Source organism: Gymnodraco acuticeps, unplaced genomic scaffold (genome assembly GCF_902827175.1).
Source record: "Gymnodraco acuticeps unplaced genomic scaffold, fGymAcu1.1, whole genome shotgun sequence".
In the NCBI taxonomy this organism is placed as follows: domain Eukaryota; kingdom Metazoa; phylum Chordata; class Actinopteri; order Perciformes; family Bathydraconidae; genus Gymnodraco; species Gymnodraco acuticeps.
Window position 1 is genome coordinate 437,951 of NW_022992310.1, and position 22,543 is coordinate 460,493.

A 22,543-nucleotide genomic window follows, 5' to 3' on the forward strand; every position below is an offset into this window, starting at 1 on the left:
GGAAGTAGATGGGCGTGACTTCGCCTCTCCATGGGTTTTTCATCACGCTCCTATTGGCTAGCGCTTCAACACATTGTACGTGATTGGCTAAGGGCCGGGACATCTCTAAGTGGTTGACCAATCACAACAGCTAACCAATCAGAGCAGACTGGGCTCTGGTTTCAGACAGAGGGTTGTTATTACATTACATTGCATTAGCTGACGCTTTAATCCAAAGCGACTTACAATAAGTGCATTCGACCAAGAAGATACAAACTTGAAGAAAACAGAATCATATAAGTACATCAGGTTTCATAGAGCCAAACATTTCAAGTGGTACTCAACTGGCTTTAGATAAGCCAGTCCTTTGTTAGTATATAAGTGCTTTGTTTGTAATAATTTATATCGCTCGAAGTGGAGTCGAAAGAGATGAGTTTTCAGTATGTGTAGGATTTCTGCTGTCCTGATGTCAATGGGGAGCTCATTCCACCATTTTGGAGCCAGGATAGCGAACCCACGTGTTTTTCCTGATGGAAACTTGGGACCCCCACGCAGTGAGGGTGCAGCGAGCCGTTTGGCTGATGCAGAGCGGAGTGCACGTGCTGGGGTGTACGGTTTAACCATGTCCTGGATGTACGAAGGGCCAGATCCATTCACAGCATGGTACGCAAGTAGGCCCACTGCTATGTAGCTTGTGATTTTCACCAAGACATCAGTAAAGTTGTATCTTAACCTAAAATAATGAAGGATAATTGACGTGATATATTACATTTTGTATTATTACCATACGTCTTTAAAATAACTATCAAATAAATATAGGAGAGATAATTGTTTTACTGTACAAGTATCAGGAAACGAATGAGTGAAATACAGTACAGTTTACTTTCTCTCCAACACTGGATTAATAAGAGAATAAATAAAATGTAATAACAAAAAAGTTCACAACAGATGAACAACTCGGTAAAAGATATACAGACATAAGACAACATTAATAAATATAATATAAAACAATAATACATAAACAAGACAATATTTTAGCATTAAAAACGCGAGAAAAAAAAAATATACCGATATTTTTTAAGACAAATGGTAGAAACTTGTGATTTAACTTCTGTTGTGTGAATGTGAATACAAAATGATGCATTTGATACAATTCTCAGGGGTTTTTGTGAGCAGGAGTCACGAGTCAGTCATGGCCGTGGCGTCATGAAATATGAATCATCCTCTGAAACATTGAGGAAGTGACGGACAAACATGTGGAGCATGCTGAGTGTTGTGAGGGGAAGATTGGCTGTTATAATGGAGCCCTGTCACCGCTGACTGACACCGGGAGCCGGGGTTCTGCTGGTGTTTTCCGCAGGGTTTCTGCAGGAGTGTGTCCCCAGCTGCCAATGAGCTGCAGGTAATAAAACATTCATGCCGACATGAACCAGGCTGGACAAGCAGTCTTTCAAATGTACTTTAAATCCCTGCGAAAGGAACGCTGTGCTGCATATCGGCTTATTGTGTTTCTGGATCTACATTTCCTTGGGGACTGCTTCTCCAAAGGACTCTATTTTAAGCTTTAATGGACTTTATTTGATGGTTTCTTATTAATTAGGGACATTTTCCCTACTCGACAGGTGTGAATATTCATCCATCCCTCCAGCCTCATGGCAAAGGTATGTGCTGTTATTTATTAGGGGAGACCGGGGTGGAATAGCACACAGCTGATTATTCTTCTTTTTTCTAAATATTATTTTAGGTGTTTTATTAAATCCAGTACAGGGTTAAACATTGAATAACTCGTACATATGACTAGATTTTAGTTTCACAATAATGTTGTTGTTATTTAAGATAAACCTTCAGTACTTATAAAGTTAATTGTTGTTATTAAATGTTTGAAATAATAATAATAACGTATTTATTTGTAAGGTTTATTATTATTATTATTTAATCATTTTTCACATAAACATTTTTTTTATTATAACTAAATTCAACCTTTTTATTGTATTATTATTATTATTTTGTTTATGTTTTAATTTTAATCCTTTAATTTAATGTATTTATTGTAATTGAATGTGTATTTATTATGTCCCTCTGCTCCTGTAGATGAGCTGGGCTGCTGGTACTCAGTGTTTGGCTAAGGGAGATCACAGGAAGCCAAAGCCTGAAGAGCTGTGTTACCACAAAGGGGACATCCTCACCATCATCCACACCAGCACGGTAATGCCTGCTTTAAAAGGAGCTGCACTCGTACAGATATATCATTTAGTATTTGTAAACGTTCCTTCATTTAACACCTCTGTTGCTCCTTCCCAGAAGAAGGGGTTCTACAGAGTCAGACACAACTCCAGCGGAGAGGAAGGACTCATCAACTCCACAAACGTCCGTGAGAGAGAAGCTCTGCGAGTCGACCCCGGACTCAGCTTCATGCCGTACGTCTCCGCTAAACACTGTTTTAAATGTCATAAGGAGTGTTGATTTATAGAGGGGCAATAGAGGAGACATACCTCTTTAGATTCTGTCTTAAAAATCTAAATGTCCTCCACTGAAGTAGAAAAACAAGTAATAGAGGTGTTTAAATGCTGCGGGAGTGATATTTGATGTATAATGGAAATATGGGTTCTTATATAAATATTTAAAACTTTATTTTTTAATAAGAATGATTCCGTTTTTATTTTCCATTATATGTTATGAATTTATATATCATATTTAATTATTATTATTATTATAATGAATAATAACAATTTAATTTTTTATTTGTCTTTTTATATTTTTAAATATATTGTAGTATTATATTTATTTGATGTTATTATTATTATAATAATAATTTATTTCATTTTTTATATTTGTATTATATCTATATTATTATTAATATTATTTTATATAATTTATATCTATTTTATTATACTTTAAAGTTCTGACTGTGTGTTATCAGTAGGACGCAGCCTTGTTTACTCTGACAGTGAACAGCCTCAGTGTGTCTGTGGCTCTGATGCTCTTTCGCTTCTAACTTTAGCTTCTGCCTTACTCAATATTTAAACATCTTGTGACCACACAGTGTGAGAACAATGTACAAACAAACACCATCTTCTCCCCACGTGAAAACTACTCACATGTTCTCACCTCCTGTCAGTCAGAAAAATATATTCAGTAATTCAGAATTTATGATTTTTCACTCACTAATTTATTTTTACTTTTGTCTTTCAAACGTTTGTTTTGGTGAATTTGAAAGCCCAACATAAGCCAACTTTAGCTTAGCGGTGGTGACATGGAGTCATGTGACCGTGCTGTAGTTCCTTTATTGCCTAACATTAGCCACCTTTAGCTTAGCGGTGGTGATGTGAAGTCATGTGACCGTGCTCGTGCTGTAGTTCCTTTATAGCCTAACATTAGCCAACTTTAGCTTAGCGGTGGTGACATGGAGTCATGTGACCGTGCTGTAGTTCCTTTATTGCCTAACATTAGCCGCCTTTAGCTTAGCGGTGGTGACGTGAAGTCATGTGACCGTGCTGTAGTTCCTTTATAGCTCAACATTAGCCACCTTTAGCTTAGCGGTGGTGATGTGAAGTCATGTGACCGTGCTGTAGTTCCTTTATAGCCCAACATTAGCCGCCTTTAGCTTAGCGGTGGTGATGTGAAGTAATTTGACCGTGTTGTAGTTCCTTTATAGCCCAACATTAGCCGCCTTTAGCTTAGCGGTGGTGAAGTGAAGTCATGTGACCGTGCTGTAGTTCCTTTATAGTCTAAAGTTAGCTTCTTACTTAAAAAATGATAAAGTGGTGTTAATATGTGGAGATTATCCTGCTAATCAAAACGTGTAATAATCATAAACGTTTGTTTGATTATTTTCTGCAATAATCAAAAATCAAATGGAGAAATCCCATTGAACCAGGGAGATGCTGCCTTCAGGGTCCACTACAGAAATACGTTATCATTGAGCCACTCTGTCATCCTATTATGGTATTTCTCGTCCACACTTCATGCATTTGGTGTTTTTCTGTCTCTAGTTGGTTCCATGGGAAGATTTCGGGTCCAGAGGCGGTTTGTAAGCTGCAGCCGGCAGAGGACGGGCTGTTTCTGGTCCGAGAGTCCATCCGCCACCCAGGAGACTACGTCCTGTGTGTGAGTGTCTCCAGAGACGTTGTCCACTACCGCGTCATATACCAGGACAACAAGCTGACCATCGACAACACACAGTTCTTCTACAACCTCATCGACATGATCGAGGTAATTCTATATAGGAAAAAGTAAATAAAGCTGCAGCAAGCACACAATCCTTAAAGATATCAAATGCTAAAACTATACAACACGAAAACTGGATATCATTTAGAAGCTCAATAAAACAATAAAAAGGGTTAATTGGAATTAGCTAAATATACCAAATAATGAGTAAATGTTGTAAAATATACAAAATTCACAGCAAGTGTCTGAGAGTTGTTTTTTTAATTGAAACCTGTCGTGTGTTGCGTTTCCTTTCACACTTTCTCTATTTTTGTAATTGTTCAGACAACACAGGAAATCCCCAAGCACCGCTGAAATGCACTCTACAATTCAAACTTCTGCACAACTGCTGAAGAGAAGACAGAAATAGACGTTTCTTCTTGATGCTCTGTTTAATAATTGAAGTATTTGTCAGCGTACTGACGTGAGAGGTGGTAGTTTTTAGGTACATGTATTATAGTGCTTCACTTTTATACTCACTTCTACGATGCTTTGTATATTTTGAAGGCAAATACTTACTTCACTTCATTTTTTGAGCTTTAGTTACTTTGCAGAAGCAGATTGATAAAACATTAATTGCAAGCTATTAATGTTTCTGTTACACCTGAACATCAGCCGGAGAGGACTCTTTAAAGTAGAGATACTACATACTGATATACACCTGAACATCAGCAGGAGATGGCTCTTTAAAGTAGAGACACTACATACTGATATACACCTGAACATCAGCAGGAGAGGACTCTTTAAAGTAGAGACACTACATACTGATATACACCTGAACATCAGCAGGAGAGGACTCTTTAAAGTAGAGACACTACATACTGATATACATCTGAACACCAGCAGGAGAGGACTCTTTAAAGTAGAGACACTACATACTGATATACACCTGAACATCAGCAGGAGAGGACTCTTTAAAGTAGAGACACTACATACTGATATACACCTGAACATCAGCAGGAGAGGACTCTTTAAAGTAGAGACACTACATACTGATATACACCTGAACATCAGCAGGAGAGGACTCTTTAAAGTAGAGACACTACATACTGATATACACCTGAACATCAGCAGGAGATGACTCTTTAAAGTAGAGACACTACATACTGATATACACCTGAACATCAGCAGGAGATGGCTCTTTAAAGTAGAGACACTACATACTGATATACACCTGAACATCAGCAGGAGAGGACTCTTTAAAGTAGAGACACTACATACTGATATACACCTGAACATCAGCAGGAGAGGACTCTTTAAAGTAGAGACACTACATACTGATATACACCTGAACATCAGCAGGAGAGGACTCTTTAAAGTAGAGACACTACATACTGATATACATCTGAACACCAGCAGGAGAGGACTCTTTAAAGTAGAGACACTACATACTGATATACACCTGAACATCAGCAGGAGAGGACTCTTTAAAGTAGAGACACTACATACTGATATACACCTGAACATCAGCAGGAGAGGACTCTTTAAAGTAGAGACACTACATACTGATATACACCTGAACATCAGCAGGAGAGGACTCTTTAAAGTAGAGACACTACATACTGATATACACCTGAACACCAGCAGGAGAGGACTCTTTAAAGTAGAGACACTACATACTGATATACACCTGAACATCAGCAGGAGATGACTCTTTAAAGTAGAGACACTACATACTGATATACACCTGAACATCAGCAGGAGAGGACTCTTTAAAGTAGAGACACTACATACTGATATACACCTGAACATCAGCAGGAGAGGACTCTTTAAAGTAGAGACACTACATACTGATATACACCTGAACATCAGCAGGAGAGGACTCTTTAAAGTAGAGACACTACATACTGATATACACCTGAACATCAGCAGGAGATGACTCTTTAAAGTAGAGACACTACATACTGATATACACCTGAACATCAGCAGGAGAGGACTCTTTAAAGTAGAGACACTACATACTGATATACACCTGAACATCAGCAGGAGAGGACTCTTTCAAGTAGAGACGCTACATACTAATATACACCTGAACACCAGCAGGAGAGGACTCTTTAAAGTAGAGACACTACATACTGATATACACCTGAACATCAGCAGGAGAGGACTCTTTAAAGTAGAAACACTACATACTGATATACACCTGAACATCAGCAGGAGAGGACTCTTTTTAAAGTAGAGACACTACATACTGATATACACCTGAACATCAGCAGGAGAGGACTCTTTAAAGTAGAGACACTACATACTGATATACACCTGAACATCAGCAGGAGAGGACTCTTTAAAGTAGAGACACTACATACTGATATACACCTGAACATCAGCAGGAGATGGCTCTTTAAAGTAGAGACACTACATACTGATATACACCTGAACATCAGCAGGAGAGGACTCTTTAAAGTAGAGACACTACATACTGATATACACCTGAACATCAGCAGGAGAGGACTCTTTAAAGTAGAGACACTACATACTGATATACATCTGAACACCAGCAGGAGAGGACTCTTTAAAGTAGAGACACTACATACTGATATACACCTGAACATCAGCAGGTGAGGACTCTTTAAAGTAGAGACACTACATACTGATATACACCTGAACATCAGCAGGAGAGGACTCTTTAAAGTAGAGACACTACATACTGATATACACCTGAACATCAGCAGGAGAGGACTCTTTAAAGTAGAGACATCTACATACTGATATACACCTGAACATCAGCAGGAGAGGACTCTTTAAAGTAGAGACACTACATACTGATATACACCTGAACATCAGCAGGAGATGACTCTTTAAAGTAGAGACACTACATACTGATATACACCTGAACATCAGCAGGAGAGGACTCTTTAAAGTAGAGACACTACATACTGATATACACCTGAACATCAGCAGGAGATGGCTCTTTAAAGTAGAGACACTACATACTGATATACACCTGAACATCAGCAGGAGAGGACTCTTTAAAGTAGAGACACTACATACTGATATACACCTGAACATCAGCCGGAGAGGACTCTTTAAAGTAGAGACACTACATACTGATATACACCTGAACATCAGCAGGAGAGGACTCTTTAAAGTAGAGACACTACATACTGATATACACCTGAACATCAGCAGGAGATGACTCTTTAAAGTAGAGACACTACATACTGATATACACCTGAACATCAGCAGGAGAGGACTCTTTAAAGTAGAGACACTACATACTGATATACACCTGAACATCAGCAGGAGAGGACTCTTTAAAGTAGAGACACTACATACTGATATACACCTGAACATCAGCAGGAGAGGACTCTTTAAAGTAGAGACACTACATACTGATATACATCTGAACACCAGCAGGAGAGGACTCTTTAAAGTAGAGACACTACATACTGATATACACCTGAACATCAGCAGGAGAGGACTCTTTAAAGTAGAGACACTACATACTGATATACACCTGAACATCAGCAGGAGAGGACTCTTTAAAGTAGAGACACTACATACTGATATACACCTGAACATCAGCAGGAGAGGACTCTTTAAAGTAGAGACACATACTGATATACACCTGAACATCAGCAGGAGAGGACTCTTTAAAGTAGAGACACTACATACTGATATACACCTGAACATCAGCAGGAGAGGACTCTTTAAAGTAGAGACACTACATACTGATATACACCTGAACATCAGCAGGAGAGGACTCTTTAAAGTAGAGACACTACATACTGATATACACCTGAACATCAGCAGGAGAGGACTCTTTAAAGTAGAGACACATACTGATATACACCTGAACATCAGCAGGAGAGGACTCTTTAAAGTAGAGACACTACATACTGATATACACCTGAACATCAGCAGGATATGTTACGCCCAGGTCTAGGGGAACCTAGGCGCAGCACAACATTTGCACTCTTCCCACTCCCAAGAACACGCACACCGAGTCAGAGAAAGCGTTTGGTACATTTATTTACCAAAAATATACACAAACAGGAGTAGCAAAACCAACAAAAAAGAAACAAACCTTACAACTCAAAATCTTACCTAACCGAGAAAATAAATATACAGGCTTCTTACCTACATTAACTTAAAAAGGAGAAAACGATCAATCCAAAAGGGAAAAGAAAACAAAAGGGTTTGCACTCCTGAGAACATACATCTGTCTTGCAAAGACAGGTAAAGTGACACTGGCCCGCAGCCAGAGGAGAAGGACAAAATGATACCAAGGTGCGCTCACAGCACCATAGAACAAAATATCAAAAAGCGCCGCATTGGGAGTAGGAGAAGTGGAGTCAGTGAGAGCCGCCGAGGAACTGCACGGCTGCAGTTAAATATCCTCCCGTCTCCCCAGGTGGACCAATCAGCCTGTCGAGGGCCTCCAATCAGCTACCGGGCACCACCTGTTCACTCATACGCAGCCACAGACACAGGAGGAGGAAGAAAATACCTGCACACAAACAACATAACGACCCAGGGTCGAAACAGAGAGGACACACTAACTTAGATTTTGATGAAAGTACTTTTGTATTTCTACACTGAGTAAACTAAAACTAAAAGATATGATTCTGATAGTGCATAAGGTTTATAATGTATGGTAAATTATTGTTATTGTCCATGGGTCTAAATCAGGGGTCTCAAACTCAAGGCCCGGGGGCCAAATCCGGCCCCCGACTTCATTTTATGTGGCCCCGCAAGAGCTCGCAAAGAATATAATATGTTTATTATACGGTTACATGCCACTTTACATAAGCAGGTTGCCCATAAACTACATGTCCCACAATGCATCTCGTTTTGTGACATGCGCACTGAAGAGACTTGCAATTATTTGCCCTGGACTTCTGCTTTCAGACGTAGTTAATTACTAAGTTATTATCCTATCCGATAATAATCCAATTCAGAGGCAATAATGTCATATAATACATTATTTTATATTTATATGATATATTTATATAGTTACAACCGGCCCTTTGAGTGCAACCTTTATGCGAATGTGGCCCGCAATGAAATTGAGTTTGACACCCCTGGTCTAAAGGAAATCATTTTGATATTGAGGTAGCCTGTAAATTACTAATAAACAGAATGACGCATCAGAGCCTGGCTTTTTATCTTCAGCTGTCTGCATGATTCAGCCCAAATATTCCTCCTCTGTTTCCTGTAGCTCGCTGATAAGTCTGAAACACATTGACTGACCCCTGACACAGAAACAGAGGAACCATAAAAGGGCTTCGTGTGTTTTCATGTCCTTGTTTCAGTGTGACACACAAAGGCTTATTTTTACCACTGCTGTCAGACGATGGTGGTAAAGTGGGCGTCGAATTACACTTAAAGTACCAACACTTTATTTAGTTTTATGTTCTTAAAAATCAATAATAGTACATATTATATCACTGGAGCATCAAAACTAAAAGTACTTATTGTGTCAGAATAATATGATCTATGTTTTTATATACATGTTATAGTTGGATTATACATCCATGCATTCATGTATGCATCTCTTTAAGGTTGTAATTTTAAGGACTTAATATGCTGATATCTTATTATATTGAATAACCATTAATTGAATTCTGTATAATGTATACTAGTCTGCAAAAAGTTGAAAAAAAGACTTGACTCTGAGACGTACTGGAGTAGAAGTAGTAAAAAACATAACAAAGAAATACTCAAATAAAGTACCTTAAATTGTACATAAGTACAGTACCAGAAGTGGGAAGTAACTAAGTACATTTACTATAATTACTATACTTAATACAGTAATATTGAGGTACTTGTACTTCACTTATGTATTTCTATTTTCTGCTACTTTTCACTCCATGTTTTTAATACCTTTAGTTACTTCACAGATGTGGATGAATGATGTGAAATATAATCAAGTGTTGAATCAGACTTTAGTTCCACCTGGAGTAAATTCACAAGCTACCCTGCAGTATACAAAGTCATTCAAACTAGCTGCACCTTCACCAGCTTTGAGAACACTTTCATGATCAATCATTATAAAACATATCATATATATTATTCTGAAATGGACCAATCTGCACAACGACTACTTTTACTGTCGCTACTTTCACTAGATTTTGATGCTAAGACTTTTCTACTTTTACTTGAGTAACATTTTGAATGCAGGACTTTTACTGTTACAGAGCATTCCTACACTCTAGGATCACAGTACTTGTCCCACCTCTGTACAGTAAAAATTACAATGACAAATTACAGATATTGTAAATTTATATTTAAAAACTCTGCTATAATACGGTTTCCATGTGTTCAGTTTTATTCGAGGAACAAAGGCTCGATCGCCACGACTCTCCTGAAGCCAAAACAAAAACACGGAACGAAGTCCGCTGAACTGGAGCTGTCCAAAAGTACGTTTGGTGTTTATTTATACAGATAAAATATAGTTATTATTATTTATAAACGCATGTGAAAGTGTATACATGTGTCTCTCTGCAGGCGGATGGCTGCTGGACATTACAAAGCTCAAACTGGGAGAAAATATTGGAGAAGGGGAGTTTGGAGGTGAGCATTCAATTTGAATTTTAAAAAGCATTTTGAACATTGAAGCATGGAAACATGTGTCACTAGAGCCTCTAAATACTTATATGAACCTGAGAATGAGCAGAATATAATAATAATAATAATAATAATCCTTATATTTATTATAGCGCTTTATCAAAGACTCTCAAAGCGCTTTACAAATACACATTACACATACAGATCATACATGTAATGGTCATCTACTGTGGACAATACCCACAGGAGCAAATTCGGGTGAAGTGTCTTGCCCAAGGACACAACAGCCTGACGCAGTGGGGCGGGAGCGGGTATATGACCTCGAATAGTCATGTTTTGTAATTTTTGTCTATTTTTATATATATAATTTGTATTATCTGTAAGTATATTCCCCATTTAGAGACATTAAAGTCCATCCTTGTGTGTCAGTGTCAGTGCAGATGTTGATGCTGTGTGTTTTCCCTGCAGCTGTGTATGAAGGAGAGTATTTGGGCCAGCAGGTGGCGGTAAAGACCATCAAATGTGACGTGACGGCTCAGGCCTTCCTGCAGGAAACCACCGTCATGACGTGAGTCTGGAGAGGTTTTAATCAGCGATGGAAGAAGTACTCAGATCTGGTACTTGAGTAAAAGTAGAAGTACTCAGATCTTGTACTTGAGTAAAAGTAGAAGTACTCAGATCTGGTACTAGAGTAAAAGTAAAAGTACTCAAGTCTTGTACTTGAGTAAAAGTAGAAGTACTCAGATCTTGTACTTGAGTAAAAGTAGAAGTAGGCCTACTCAGATCTTGTACTTGAGTAAAAGTAGAATTACTCAGATCTTGTACTTGAGTAAAAATAGAATACTCAGATCTGGTACTTGAGCAAAAGTAGAACTCAGATCTTGTACTTGAGTAAAAGTAGAAGTACTCAGATCTAGTACTAGAGTAAAAGTAAAAGTACTCAGATCTTGTACTTGAGTAAAAGTAGAAGTACTCAGATCTTGTACTTGAGTAAAAGTAGAATTACTCAGGTCTTGTACTTGAGTAAAAATAGAATACTCAGATCTTGTACTTGAGTAAAAGTAGAACTCAGATCTTGTACTTGAGTAAAAGTAGAAGTACCATAGTGTAAGAATACTCTTTTAAAAGTAAAAGTCTGATTTAAGAGTTGATTACATTTCACATAATTAATCAAAATCTGCAAAGTAACTAGAGGTATTACTGTAAATACATGTAGTGGAGTAAAAGCACACCATTTACCTCTGAATTGTAGCGGAGTATACCATGGAAATACTCAAGTAAACTTATTAAAACGTTTTTATAACACTATGACTTACATTTTTTATTTTACAAGTACGATACTTAAAGTGGACCTATCATGCTATATTTGAAAAATATATTGTAGGGCCATACCTATATAAAACATGTCTGTGAAGTTTTCTTTTCAAAATACCAAACAGATCATGCATTTTAGCCATGCCTAATTTCGCTCTATTTGCTCTTTTCCAGCCCTGTTTATGCAAGGGCTGATTCTGTGACGTAGCTTTAATGCAAATGAGCTGTAGCTGACCACGCCCCCCTGTAGGAGAGGGGGGCGTGGTCAAAGATCAGCTGCTGGGCTCTCAGAAGAGGGGGAGGAAAATAGAGGCTCCGTCCTCCGTGTATTATTCTTATATGATTATATAGAGTCATTATTCATTTGTTTTAAAGCTCAATAAATAACAAAGAAGACCTTTGACCGGCACTTTTCTAATTTTGTCCGGAAGATTTCAACTTTAACGGACATGTTGACCGGCGAAAAAAAATCGAACTGAAACTCTGCCGCACGGTCCCCTCGTTCCTTGGAAGAGGCGGAGAGGTGGGTGTTTGTCATCTGCAGGTGAACTACCGGAAAGAATTACAGCGCTTGCCTCGGGGAGGGAGAAAAAGAGCCACAGCGGAGAATAAACAGAAGGGCAACCATGGCAACCATGTGCGGGAAGTCTTCTTCGCTGCTTTTGTGGCAGACTACAGCGCCACTTACAGGCCTGGCATATGTACCACAGCGTCTCCAGTGCTTTCGAGCAGCCGTGACCCAACCCCCCATTTCCCTGATAGGTGGAGAGTTGCCCATATAGGCGGAGCACCCCTTTTCTGACGTCAGAAAAATTCAAATAATAATCAGCTCTCTTGTAGCCCCGTTTTTAGAGATTTAGGTATGGAGGAAAAGAGAGAGGGTTGTGTTTTCAGACACTTGGTGAGTTCCCTGACACACCGGGGACACATATTCATGTATAAAAGACATACAAAAGTGCATTTTGCATGATAGGTCCCCTTTAAGGAAATGCAATTCCCTCCACTGCATATTGTGAATACACTTAAACCAGATTTCACTGAGTTTGCTTGATATAGAGAAGAACAAAAAGTGTTATATGTGTTGAAATTAAGTGACATTTAAACTGTGTTTTTATTGTAAATATTGATTCACTCCTCCAGGAAGCTGCAGCATAAGAACCTGGTGCGCCTGTTGGGGGTGATGCTCCACAAAGGGCTTCACATTGTCACAGAGCTCATGACTAAGGTCAGTGAATGCATCATTTATCAGCGGTACTTAAAAATAAAAACAGATTATAATACCTACAAGTAACAAAAAACAGGTAAAAAGTGAATGAGTGTTGAAACCTTCATACAACCCACAATGAAGCAGGAAATACAATCTCCGTTAAAAGGCTGAAGGCCTACTGGAAGAAAACTGCATTTCCCATGAGCACCAGCAGGGAGAATATATGCCTGTCGGTCATAATGCTCACAATCACACTAAGTTTTGTTTGTCGCTAGCTTTCCACTGCAAATGCAGCTAACGTTAGCTCAATTCAACTAGCATAAGCTAAAGTATAAGCTAGCTATGTTTTAACGACTATCATAAATTCATATATTAGTGTTAATCTAGGAGGAAGTGAGACAATTGAGGATAATTTCAGAATCATTTAATAAAAAACTAAATCTATATGTTGAACAAAACCTGACTCACCATGAACACATCTTTTTTTTACTACAAATGTACAACCAGTCAGATTGGTGGTTTATTAATTAACAAATGTTGTTTTTCTTTCTGAATTTTAGAGTAAACATGAATGATAGACAATAAATGATGGAACATACATTCCAAACAAGGTCTTAAAATGGTCTTAATGAGTTAGTTGGCTTGAAAGGTGTAACACAGATTTGGGTGATGACAATCCAAAGATTAGTTTAAGTCAGTTTTCTCCAATGGGACACAAAGAAATTAACCCTAACCTCTAACCCCTGACAGCCGCTGTGACCCGCCGCTGACTAGTTGCTTTAACGAGTCAGAATTGGTCTTCCTCTCCTCTTAATGGTATTAGAACCAAATCCAGGAGCTCGTTGTAGCTGTAGGATTCACATAAGGTCACATCTGACATTAAGTGGCATTTTACTGAATAACTTGTTTAGCCCAGCTTAAGATGTTTGCAAACCATAAAATATCCCATTTGTACTATTTAAAAGATTCAAGGCTTTATTGTTGAGTGTGTCAGTTAGCAAAGAATAACAGACCTCTGGAATGTTCAAGTTGACCAAAGTTGACTGTACAGCTCTCAACGTGCCCAGATTTGGAGTGATTTTCACCTCTTTTAATACTTTTCGCCTCATTCTGAAAGAAATAAGTGAAATATTCCAACATGCCGGCCGTCTTGGTGTGGTGCGAGACGGGAGATGTAGTTAATTCAGGGGCGCCGTAAGGGGGTGAAAAGTTAGGACAATTCTAAGGGCCCGTGACTGACAGGGGCCCAAACTATTTTAGAACATGAAGGAAAAAAAATGTAAGTAACCAATGTGATATCTTTTCATGGGGCCCAAAATCCCTGGCGGCGCCCCTGAGTTCATTGAGCGGTTTCACTCAAAAAAAAAGTGTTACTTCACAGTTTTACGACACATTTTTATTTTTTTGACTTGCAAAATTATCTTTTAAATTGACAAACATCATGTGTGTAATTCGTGGCACAATTCAAACGGGATCGAAAGATAATCTTTCTCTCCCCATTGACTTCAATACATACTTTTTCTGAAATAAGGTCCCATGGTGGTCACCGGAAAGGGAGGGACTTCGCCTCTCTGTTGCTCCCAGTCATGCCGGAATAAATGCAAGAATATTTATGAAAACACTAACTGAGAATGTATTTTATAGAGTCTTATGAAAGTAATATACTCTGTGTTTGTGTTGCAGGGGAACCTTGTGAACTTCCTGAGGACTCGAGGACGATCGGTGGTGAACTCAGCTCAGCTGCTGCACTTCGCTCTGTGAGTTCAGACCTAAATAAATCAAATAACAATAATGAACTTCGTGCTTTCCTGTCAAAACAGAACACTTTAATATTAATAATAACATGGTAAAAAAAAATAGAAAGTAGGAAATAAAAATACATTACAAACAATTTAAATTAAATTAAATATGATTTAAAAAAACAAACTTTAATTGTTTTATCTGACCTTGAAAGTCTTTACCTAAAATGAAATGAAATGAAATAAAATGAAATAAGAGTATAACACAGGATAGATAAGATAATAAAAGATAACATCAAATAAGATAACATAAAGTAATATAGCATTCGATAAGATATGCTAAAATAACATGAAATACACTAAAAAAAGATAAAAAATTTGATAAGAGTTAAACACAGGATAGAACCAGCAGATTTTTTTTTTTACATATTGAAAACATCTATATGTATGTCTGTGTGAAAAATACTGTGTTTATCTTTTTGATGTACTATTACACACCTTAGCAATTTCCTTGTATGTGAATCACAAATCCTTTATTAATGTGTGTGTGTGTGTGTGTGTGTGTGTGTGTGTGTGTGTGTGTGTGTGTGTGTGTGTGTGTGTGTGTGTGTGTGTGTGTGTGTGTGTGTGTGTGTGTGTGTGTGTGTGTGTGTGTGTGTGTGTGTGTGTGTGTGTGTGTGTGTGTGTGTGTGTGTGTGTGTGTGTGTGTGTGTGTGTGTGTGTGTGTGTGTGTGTGTGTGTGTGTGTGTGTGTGTGTGTGTGTGTGTGTGTGTGTGTGTGTGTTTGTTTGCGTGTACAGGGATGTGTGTGAGGGGATGGAGTACCTGGAGTCCAAGAAGTTGATCCACAGAGATTTGGCGGCTCGTAACGTTCTGGTTTCTGACGACAGCGTAGCTAAAGTCAGCGACTTCGGGCTGACGAAGGTGGTCTCCAAGGCCAAGTCCGATAACGCCAAACTGCCCGTCAAATGGACGGCGCCCGAGGCTCTGAAGAAAGAGGTTGGTGTGAAGCAACGCCACGTAAAAGACAGAAGACAGACAGGAAGTAAACACAAAAGAGAACAGCAGAAGAAGACAGGCAGGAAGTAAACACTAAAGGGAACATCAGCAGAAGACAGGCAGGAAGTAAACACTAAAGGGAACATCAGAAGAAGACAGACAGGAAGTAAACACAAAAGAGAACAGCAGAAGAAGACAGGCAGGAAGTAAACACTAAAGGGAACAACAGCAGAAGACAAGCAGGAAGTAAACACTAAAGGGAACATCAGCAGAAGACAGACAGGAAGTAAACACTAAAGGGAACATCAGAAGAAGACAGACAGGAAGTAAACACAAAATAGAACAGCAGAAGAAGACAGGCAGGAAGTAAACACTAAAGGGAACATCAGAAGAAGACAGACAGGAAGTAAACACAAAAGAGAACAGCAGAAGAAGACAGGCAGGAAGTAAACACTAAAGGGAACATCAGCAGAAGACAAGCAGGAAGTAAACACTAAAGGGAACATCAGCAGAAGACAGACAGGAAGTAAACACTAAAGGGAACATCAGCAGAAGACAGGCAGGAAGTAAACACTAAAGGGAACATCAGCAGAAGACAAGCAGGAAGTAAACACTAAAGGGAACATCAGCAGAAGAAGACAGACAAGAAGTAAACACTAAAGAGAACAGCAGAAGAAGACAGACAGGAAGTAAACACTAAAGGGAACAGCAGAAGAAGACAGACAGGAAGTAAACACTAAAGGGAACAGCAGAAGAAGACAGACAGGAAGTAAACACTAAAGCGAACATCAGCAGAAGAAGACAGACAGGAAGTAAACACTAAAGGGAACATCAGCAGAAGAAGACAGACAGGAAGTAAACACTAAAGGGAACAGCAGAAGAAGACAGACAGGAAGTAAACACAAAAGAGAACAGCAGAAGAAGACAGACAGGAAGTAAACACTAAAGGGAACAGCAGAAGAAGACAGACAGGAAGTAAACACTAAAGGGACCAGCAGAAGAAGACAGACAGGAAGTAAACACAAAAGAGAACAGCAGAAGAAGACAGACAGGAAGTAAACACTAAAGGGAACAGCAGAAGAAGACAGACAGGAAGTAAACACTAAAGGGACCAGCAGAAGAAGACAGACAGGAAGTAAACACTAAAGGGACCAGCAGAAGAAGACAGACATGAAGTAAACACTAAAGGGAACAGCAGAAGAAGACAGACAGGAAGTAAACACTAAAGGGAACATCAGCAGAAGAAGACAGACAGGAAGTAAACACTAAAGGGAACATCAGCAGAAAAAGACAGACAGGAAGTAAACACTAAAGGGAACAGCAGAAGAAGACAGACAGGAAGTAAACACTAAAGGGACCAGCAGAAGAAGACAGACATGAAGTAAACACTAAAGGGAACAGCAGATGTTTTTATATGTTACATTTTTTCCTCCCATCCTGCAGAAATTCTCAACAAAGTCGGATGTATGGAGCTACGGCGTTCTCCTGTGGGAGATCTTCTCCTACGGTCGGCAACCTTATCCTAAGATGGTGTGTGTGTGTCTGTGTGTGTGTGTGGGTGTGTGTGTGTTGTGTACAGTGTTGATTTAATTAATTCACATATTTAAAAAGTAGTTTAACCACATGCACGTACATTACATGTCATGTTACCATGCTGTTACCATGCCACGGCAATCTCATTCCCCTGATTGGTGGAGAGTTGGCCATATAGGCGGAGCTCCTCGTCACTGACGTCAGACTAATTTAAAATCTGTATCAGTCTGTATCAGATCCGTTAAAGCCCCGTTTTGAGAGATTTGGGTATGGAGGAAAAGAGAGAGGGTTGAGTTCCCTGACACTTGGTGAGTTCCCTGACACACCGGGGACACATATTCATGAATAAAAGACGTACAAAGGTGCATTTTGCATGATAGGTCCACTTTAACTCTTCAAGTGATGTTGAGATTCATGATCTGTGTGTCAGTGGAAAGCTTCCAGACCTTGGTCACCTGGATTTACTGTGTCTGAGCAGGAGAGTACGTCAGCGCAGCTTTAATGCACATTGTAATGCGACGACGTGTAGAAATAATCTTTTTGTTCTTACTAATCTTCTCTTTAAACTGTGGCGAGAGAGCTTCTTAACTGTGTCCTACATGTGCGCAGAGGTTGACGTCACATTTAACCAGGCTTGAGGAGTAATAGATTACATGTAACAGGATAGAGAAAAAAGTGGTACCTGTATTCCCTTACAGGGCCCTCAAAAAGGACAAATTGCTCACAATTGCAAACTTGGGCATTACGATGTTAGTAATCAGGTTACTTTAATATTGTGATACACAGATTAGGAAACTGATTACATTTGCAGGTAACTAATTGTAACCTCCTAACTGTGCATCATAAAGTAAATCAGAGATGGAACTACTTAAACAGAGACGAGTTCCTCACATTGGCTGCTCAGGTAATCCTCAGGGAAGCGGATCAGGCTGGGCGATTTAGCGTCTCTCTTCCTCTTTACGTCAAGCGGTGTGCTTTTAAATGCACATGATTAGCTCCTAATTACAGACCAATGCTAGCAGACATTCAGGTTGATTCATGTGGGTCAAGTTCATCTCATTCATTAAACTCTACGCCTGGTCATTGTGTGTGTGTGTGTGTGTGTGTGTGTGTGTGTGTGTGTGTGTGTTGTGTGTGTGTGTGTGTGTGTGTGTGTTGTGTGTGTGTGTGTGTGGTGTGTGTGTGTGTTGTGTGTGTGTGTGTGTGTGTGTGTGTGTGTGTGTGTGTGTGTGTGTGTGTGTGTGTGTGTGTGTGTGTGTGTGTGTGTGTGTGTGTGTGTGTGTCTCATCAGCAACAAGTGGACATTGAGAACTACATGAACTACATGTTGCTAAATCCACTGCGGAGAATAAACAGAAGGGCAACCAGGAAACCATGGCAACCAATGCTCGGGGGGTCTTCTTCGCTGCTTTCGGTGTATTTTGTGGCGGAAGTACAGCGCCACTTACAGGCCCGGCATATGTACTACAGCGTCTCTAGCGGGTCGAGCAGTCTCGTGTGGACGGACACGTTTCTTGAGCCGATTCCTTGTGGACGGAAGACTTTTTTGATATCGACATCGGTTCGTTTTTGTCTCTGTGTAAACATGGCCTAAGAGGAGATTCAGGTGATAAGGTGGTGGGGGGGGGGTGCTTGGCTAATGGTTACACAAGCCAACAAATTGTTACCACATCATAAAGTGGCCAAAATCTAATCAGCAGGTTTTTATATAAATGGATCAGGACAAAAAGAGAGAGAATCTTTTTTCCTGAAACTTTCAGAATCTCTTTACACAGAGGGGACACATGTTGATGTAGAAGAGACATGGAGAAGTGGATTTTGCATAATATGTGACCTTTATTAATACCTTCTCTCTGGTTGTCCCTGCAGTCTCTGAAGGAGGTGAAGGAGATGGTGGTGGGAGGATATCGCATGGAGGCTCCGGAGGACTGTCCCCCCGCCCTGTACTCCCTGATGAGGCTGTGCTGGGAGCAGGAGCCCCGCAGGAGGCCGGCCTTCAACAAACTCAGGGAGAAACTGGAGAGGGAGGCAGGGAAACACAGCGGGGGGGAGGGGGGCACCTCTGCATCTGGATCCTGATGTTGAACTCACAATGAGAGGAAATACAGGCGTCTGATGGAGCGGTACACACACACACTGCTCCTGTGTTTGTGTGCTGGAGAAACATCTGGATTCTATCGGACGCAACAAGACAATGTAGCGCCGAATACTAAACTCTGCTTTACTGTGGGGTTAATAAAAGCCAAAAGGTATTTAATGAAGCGATGTCTGAAAAAGATTAAACATATGTGTCTGGGGGAAAAAAAGTTGATCCTGGATTTAATCCCAGATCATCCAAATCTTTTTACATCCCGGCATTAACGCTCAACAATACGAGACGGGCTTAATATGGAAAATATTTAATGTTATTGCTGATTTACTGTAAGAAAATAATTGTATTGGTATTCTAAAAAGACAACAGCTTTTGCAGAGAAGATCCAGAGGTTTTGATTTACAGACACTCTGCAGGATTTTAATTAATTCATGCTTGTATGACTGAACAGGCCTCAGCGCCTTCAACAGCACAATGTCACTCAAAGAGACACGCACCGATCAGGAAGAGACTTAAAATGACTGCAGGGAGTCACAAAATAATTACAAAGACGTGAACAACAAACGTTAGATATAAAAAGGCCACGTAAAGTCGCGAACTGACAACTAAGAAATGCAATATTACCACAATGACACACAATAGGACCACAACGAGCCACAAAATGACTATAAAGAGAGATTATATTATCGGAGAGAACAGAAAATGGCAAGAAACGCAAAAACGTCTCAAAGATACACAAAAGGACCATGAAGAGACACGAAATGACTTGAAAGACTCACAAAAACCCTATATGACATACAAAAATAGCACAAAGAGACACAAAATGACTTCCAAGAATCACAAAGACACTTCAAAAGACCCACAAAGACTATGACGCACAAAATAACCACAGGGACATAGAAAAAGACTACATAGAGATCCAAAATTATGTCTTTATTAGGATCCCCATTAGCACTAGCATGAGCATTGGCTATTCTTCCTGGGGTCCTCACACACTCAAAACATACATAAACATACATACAACAAAATTAAAACAAAACAGCTCTTCATTTCATGCAATTTACAAGAAGTGAAAACTAAAATGGTCATCCAATTATCGCCATCCTAAAGCCAAACAAAAGTAAATACAAATAAGTGTACATAATATATGCATACATCCAAAATGACCTCTGAGAGACACAACAGGACAACAAAAAGGAAAAAAAACGCCCACAAAGACACACAAAAAGATGACAAAGATAACCACCATGACCTTCAGCTGACTTGTTAACCAGAGATTCAACTTTGGCTTTTTACTTTTGCAGATGTGTTTATTTGTACACCACATCTTACTGTTATTGTCACACTGCACCGGTCAACAGACCTTGATTCAATTCATCTAAATGTAATTTATTTGTATAAGAATAAATCTGCCTCTTCTTGGGGTTTTCAGATTACCACAGGGACTTTGGGTTATCCACTGTTCTCCAGGGATTTTTTTTAATGCAGGTACTGAATGTTTTATTCTAAATCTTTGAAATGCACATTTATATAATGAATGTTTGACCGTATGTATAGTCGGCTGTTTTTTTTATAGAAATACAATGAAATGTTGGTCTTTCTACACGACATGAAGCCTCGGTTGTTGTCACGTCAGAAGTGAAATTAAAGATGTTTTTTTTACTAAGCCTGGTATTTGTCCCGGGAGACGGACCCCCGAATGAATGGCTGATCCTCCTAAATCTGCTTGCAGTTTCCATGAAGCTCTAATGGGATGAGCAGCAATTTCCCCTCTTTAAAATGTTTACAAAACACAATAATAATGAAAGATTTTAAGGATTTTATTCCTGAATACCACTGGTTCATTTCCAGCTTTTTATAGCCCTGATGCAGGAAAACATTCACCAATGCTGCGTTCATGTGCACTTCACAAACGTGTACAGTCTCTCCGACTTCTGTGTGTTAATCAGAAGAAATAAAATGCACTAAAAATGTGTTTTTATTGCTCTATGCGTTGATATCTGTGTCTGAGACGTTTAGCGGTCTTGAACTCCTTTTTCGGATTATTCCTGAACAAATTGAATGCATCACAAAGCCATCCTGCACTGTAATGAATGTGTCACTTTCTGTATATATAATACACACTAACAGGTTCAATGAAAATCCTGAAAGTAGTGTATATTTTAGGATTTCATTCATTTATGTGAAAAAAACTAAAATATTATAAATTAGTAAAAATCTAGTACTACACTAACAATACTCAATTTCAAGTACAAGTACTGCATCAAGAATGGTACTTAAGTAAAAGTATTTATTACAGAAAAAGTATGTTAATATTTTTAAAATAATAATAATATAATATTACATCACAACCTGGAAAAATGGCTTCAGGAAGAAAAAAACACTGAATAAAAACATTTATAAAACATATTTATCACGTGTTATAATAGCGTTCTCTCTCTGGATACAGTTTATCAGTAGTTCTTGTTGTTGAACAGGGCTCACTTCAGGTGAAGGACCCTGATCAGCTGGTTGGATTAGGCAGCGGGTCACTGTGAGGGGGGTGAGCTCTCTGAGACATACGGTGTCCGCTCATCCCTGGAGAGCTGCTTTCCTCAGGAACACCGGCCTGTCAGAAGAAACATCCTCACCCTGATCTGTAGCTCTCCACTGATCGCACCACTCTGGCCCTCATGGCTATTGGTAATTACAGTCTGCATAAAGTAAACATGAAACACAGCCAACGATAACAGCTAGGGTTAGCAGGAGGCTTCAAACTGTATTCATAGAGCACTTTTCACATGCAAACTCTAACACAAAGAGCTTCACAAACCAAAAACATATGAAGCCATTGTTGAATGTTAAAGCTGCAATTTTGGAGGCCGATTTTGTACTTTTTACTCTACTACATTTATTTAACAGATTTATTCACCAGTTACTTTATAAATTCGGATTTTGACAGACAATACTTAGGATAGAATATGAT

General features: G+C 39.2%; 1 protein-coding gene across 5 annotated transcripts; it reads left to right on the top strand.

Moving 5' to 3' along the window:
* Window positions 1–415: 415 nt before the first annotated feature.
* matk (megakaryocyte-associated tyrosine kinase) lies at window positions 416–21,240 on the top strand. 5 transcript variants are annotated; one of them, XM_034208252.1, is made up of 14 exons: window positions 419–642; window positions 1,140–1,381; window positions 1,602–1,640; window positions 2,071–2,184; window positions 2,281–2,396; window positions 3,972–4,191; window positions 10,454–10,547; window positions 10,636–10,701; window positions 11,164–11,263; window positions 13,150–13,234; window positions 14,900–14,973; window positions 15,755–15,953; window positions 17,397–17,483; window positions 19,356–21,240. In XM_034208252.1, the coding sequence occupies exons 3-14, from the start codon at window positions 1,632–1,634 to the stop codon at window positions 19,563–19,565; spliced, it is 1,374 nt and encodes a 457-aa protein (XP_034064143.1). In that variant the 5' UTR covers window positions 419–642; window positions 1,140–1,381; window positions 1,602–1,631; the 3' UTR covers window positions 19,566–21,240. The 5 variants fall into 5 exon arrangements, with proteins under 5 accessions (XP_034064144.1, XP_034064142.1, XP_034064145.1 ...); XM_034208253.1 differs by having other exon boundaries at window positions 416–1,381; window positions 1,580–1,640; XM_034208251.1 differs by having other exon boundaries at window positions 416–1,381.
* Window positions 21,241–22,543: the final 1,303 nt, after the last annotated feature.

What these genes read in the sequence shown, in the direction of transcription:
- matk (XM_034208253.1), top strand. An exon ending in CCATCATCCACACCAGCACG is followed by an intron (nt 2,185 to 2,280) that starts GTAATGCCTGCT and finishes GCTCCTTCCCAG; the next exon opens with AAGAAGGGGTTCTACAGAGT. An exon ending in TGGAGAAGGGGAGTTTGGAG is followed by an intron (nt 10,702 to 11,163) that starts GTGAGCATTCAA and finishes TTTTCCCTGCAG; the next exon opens with CTGTGTATGAAGGAGAGTAT.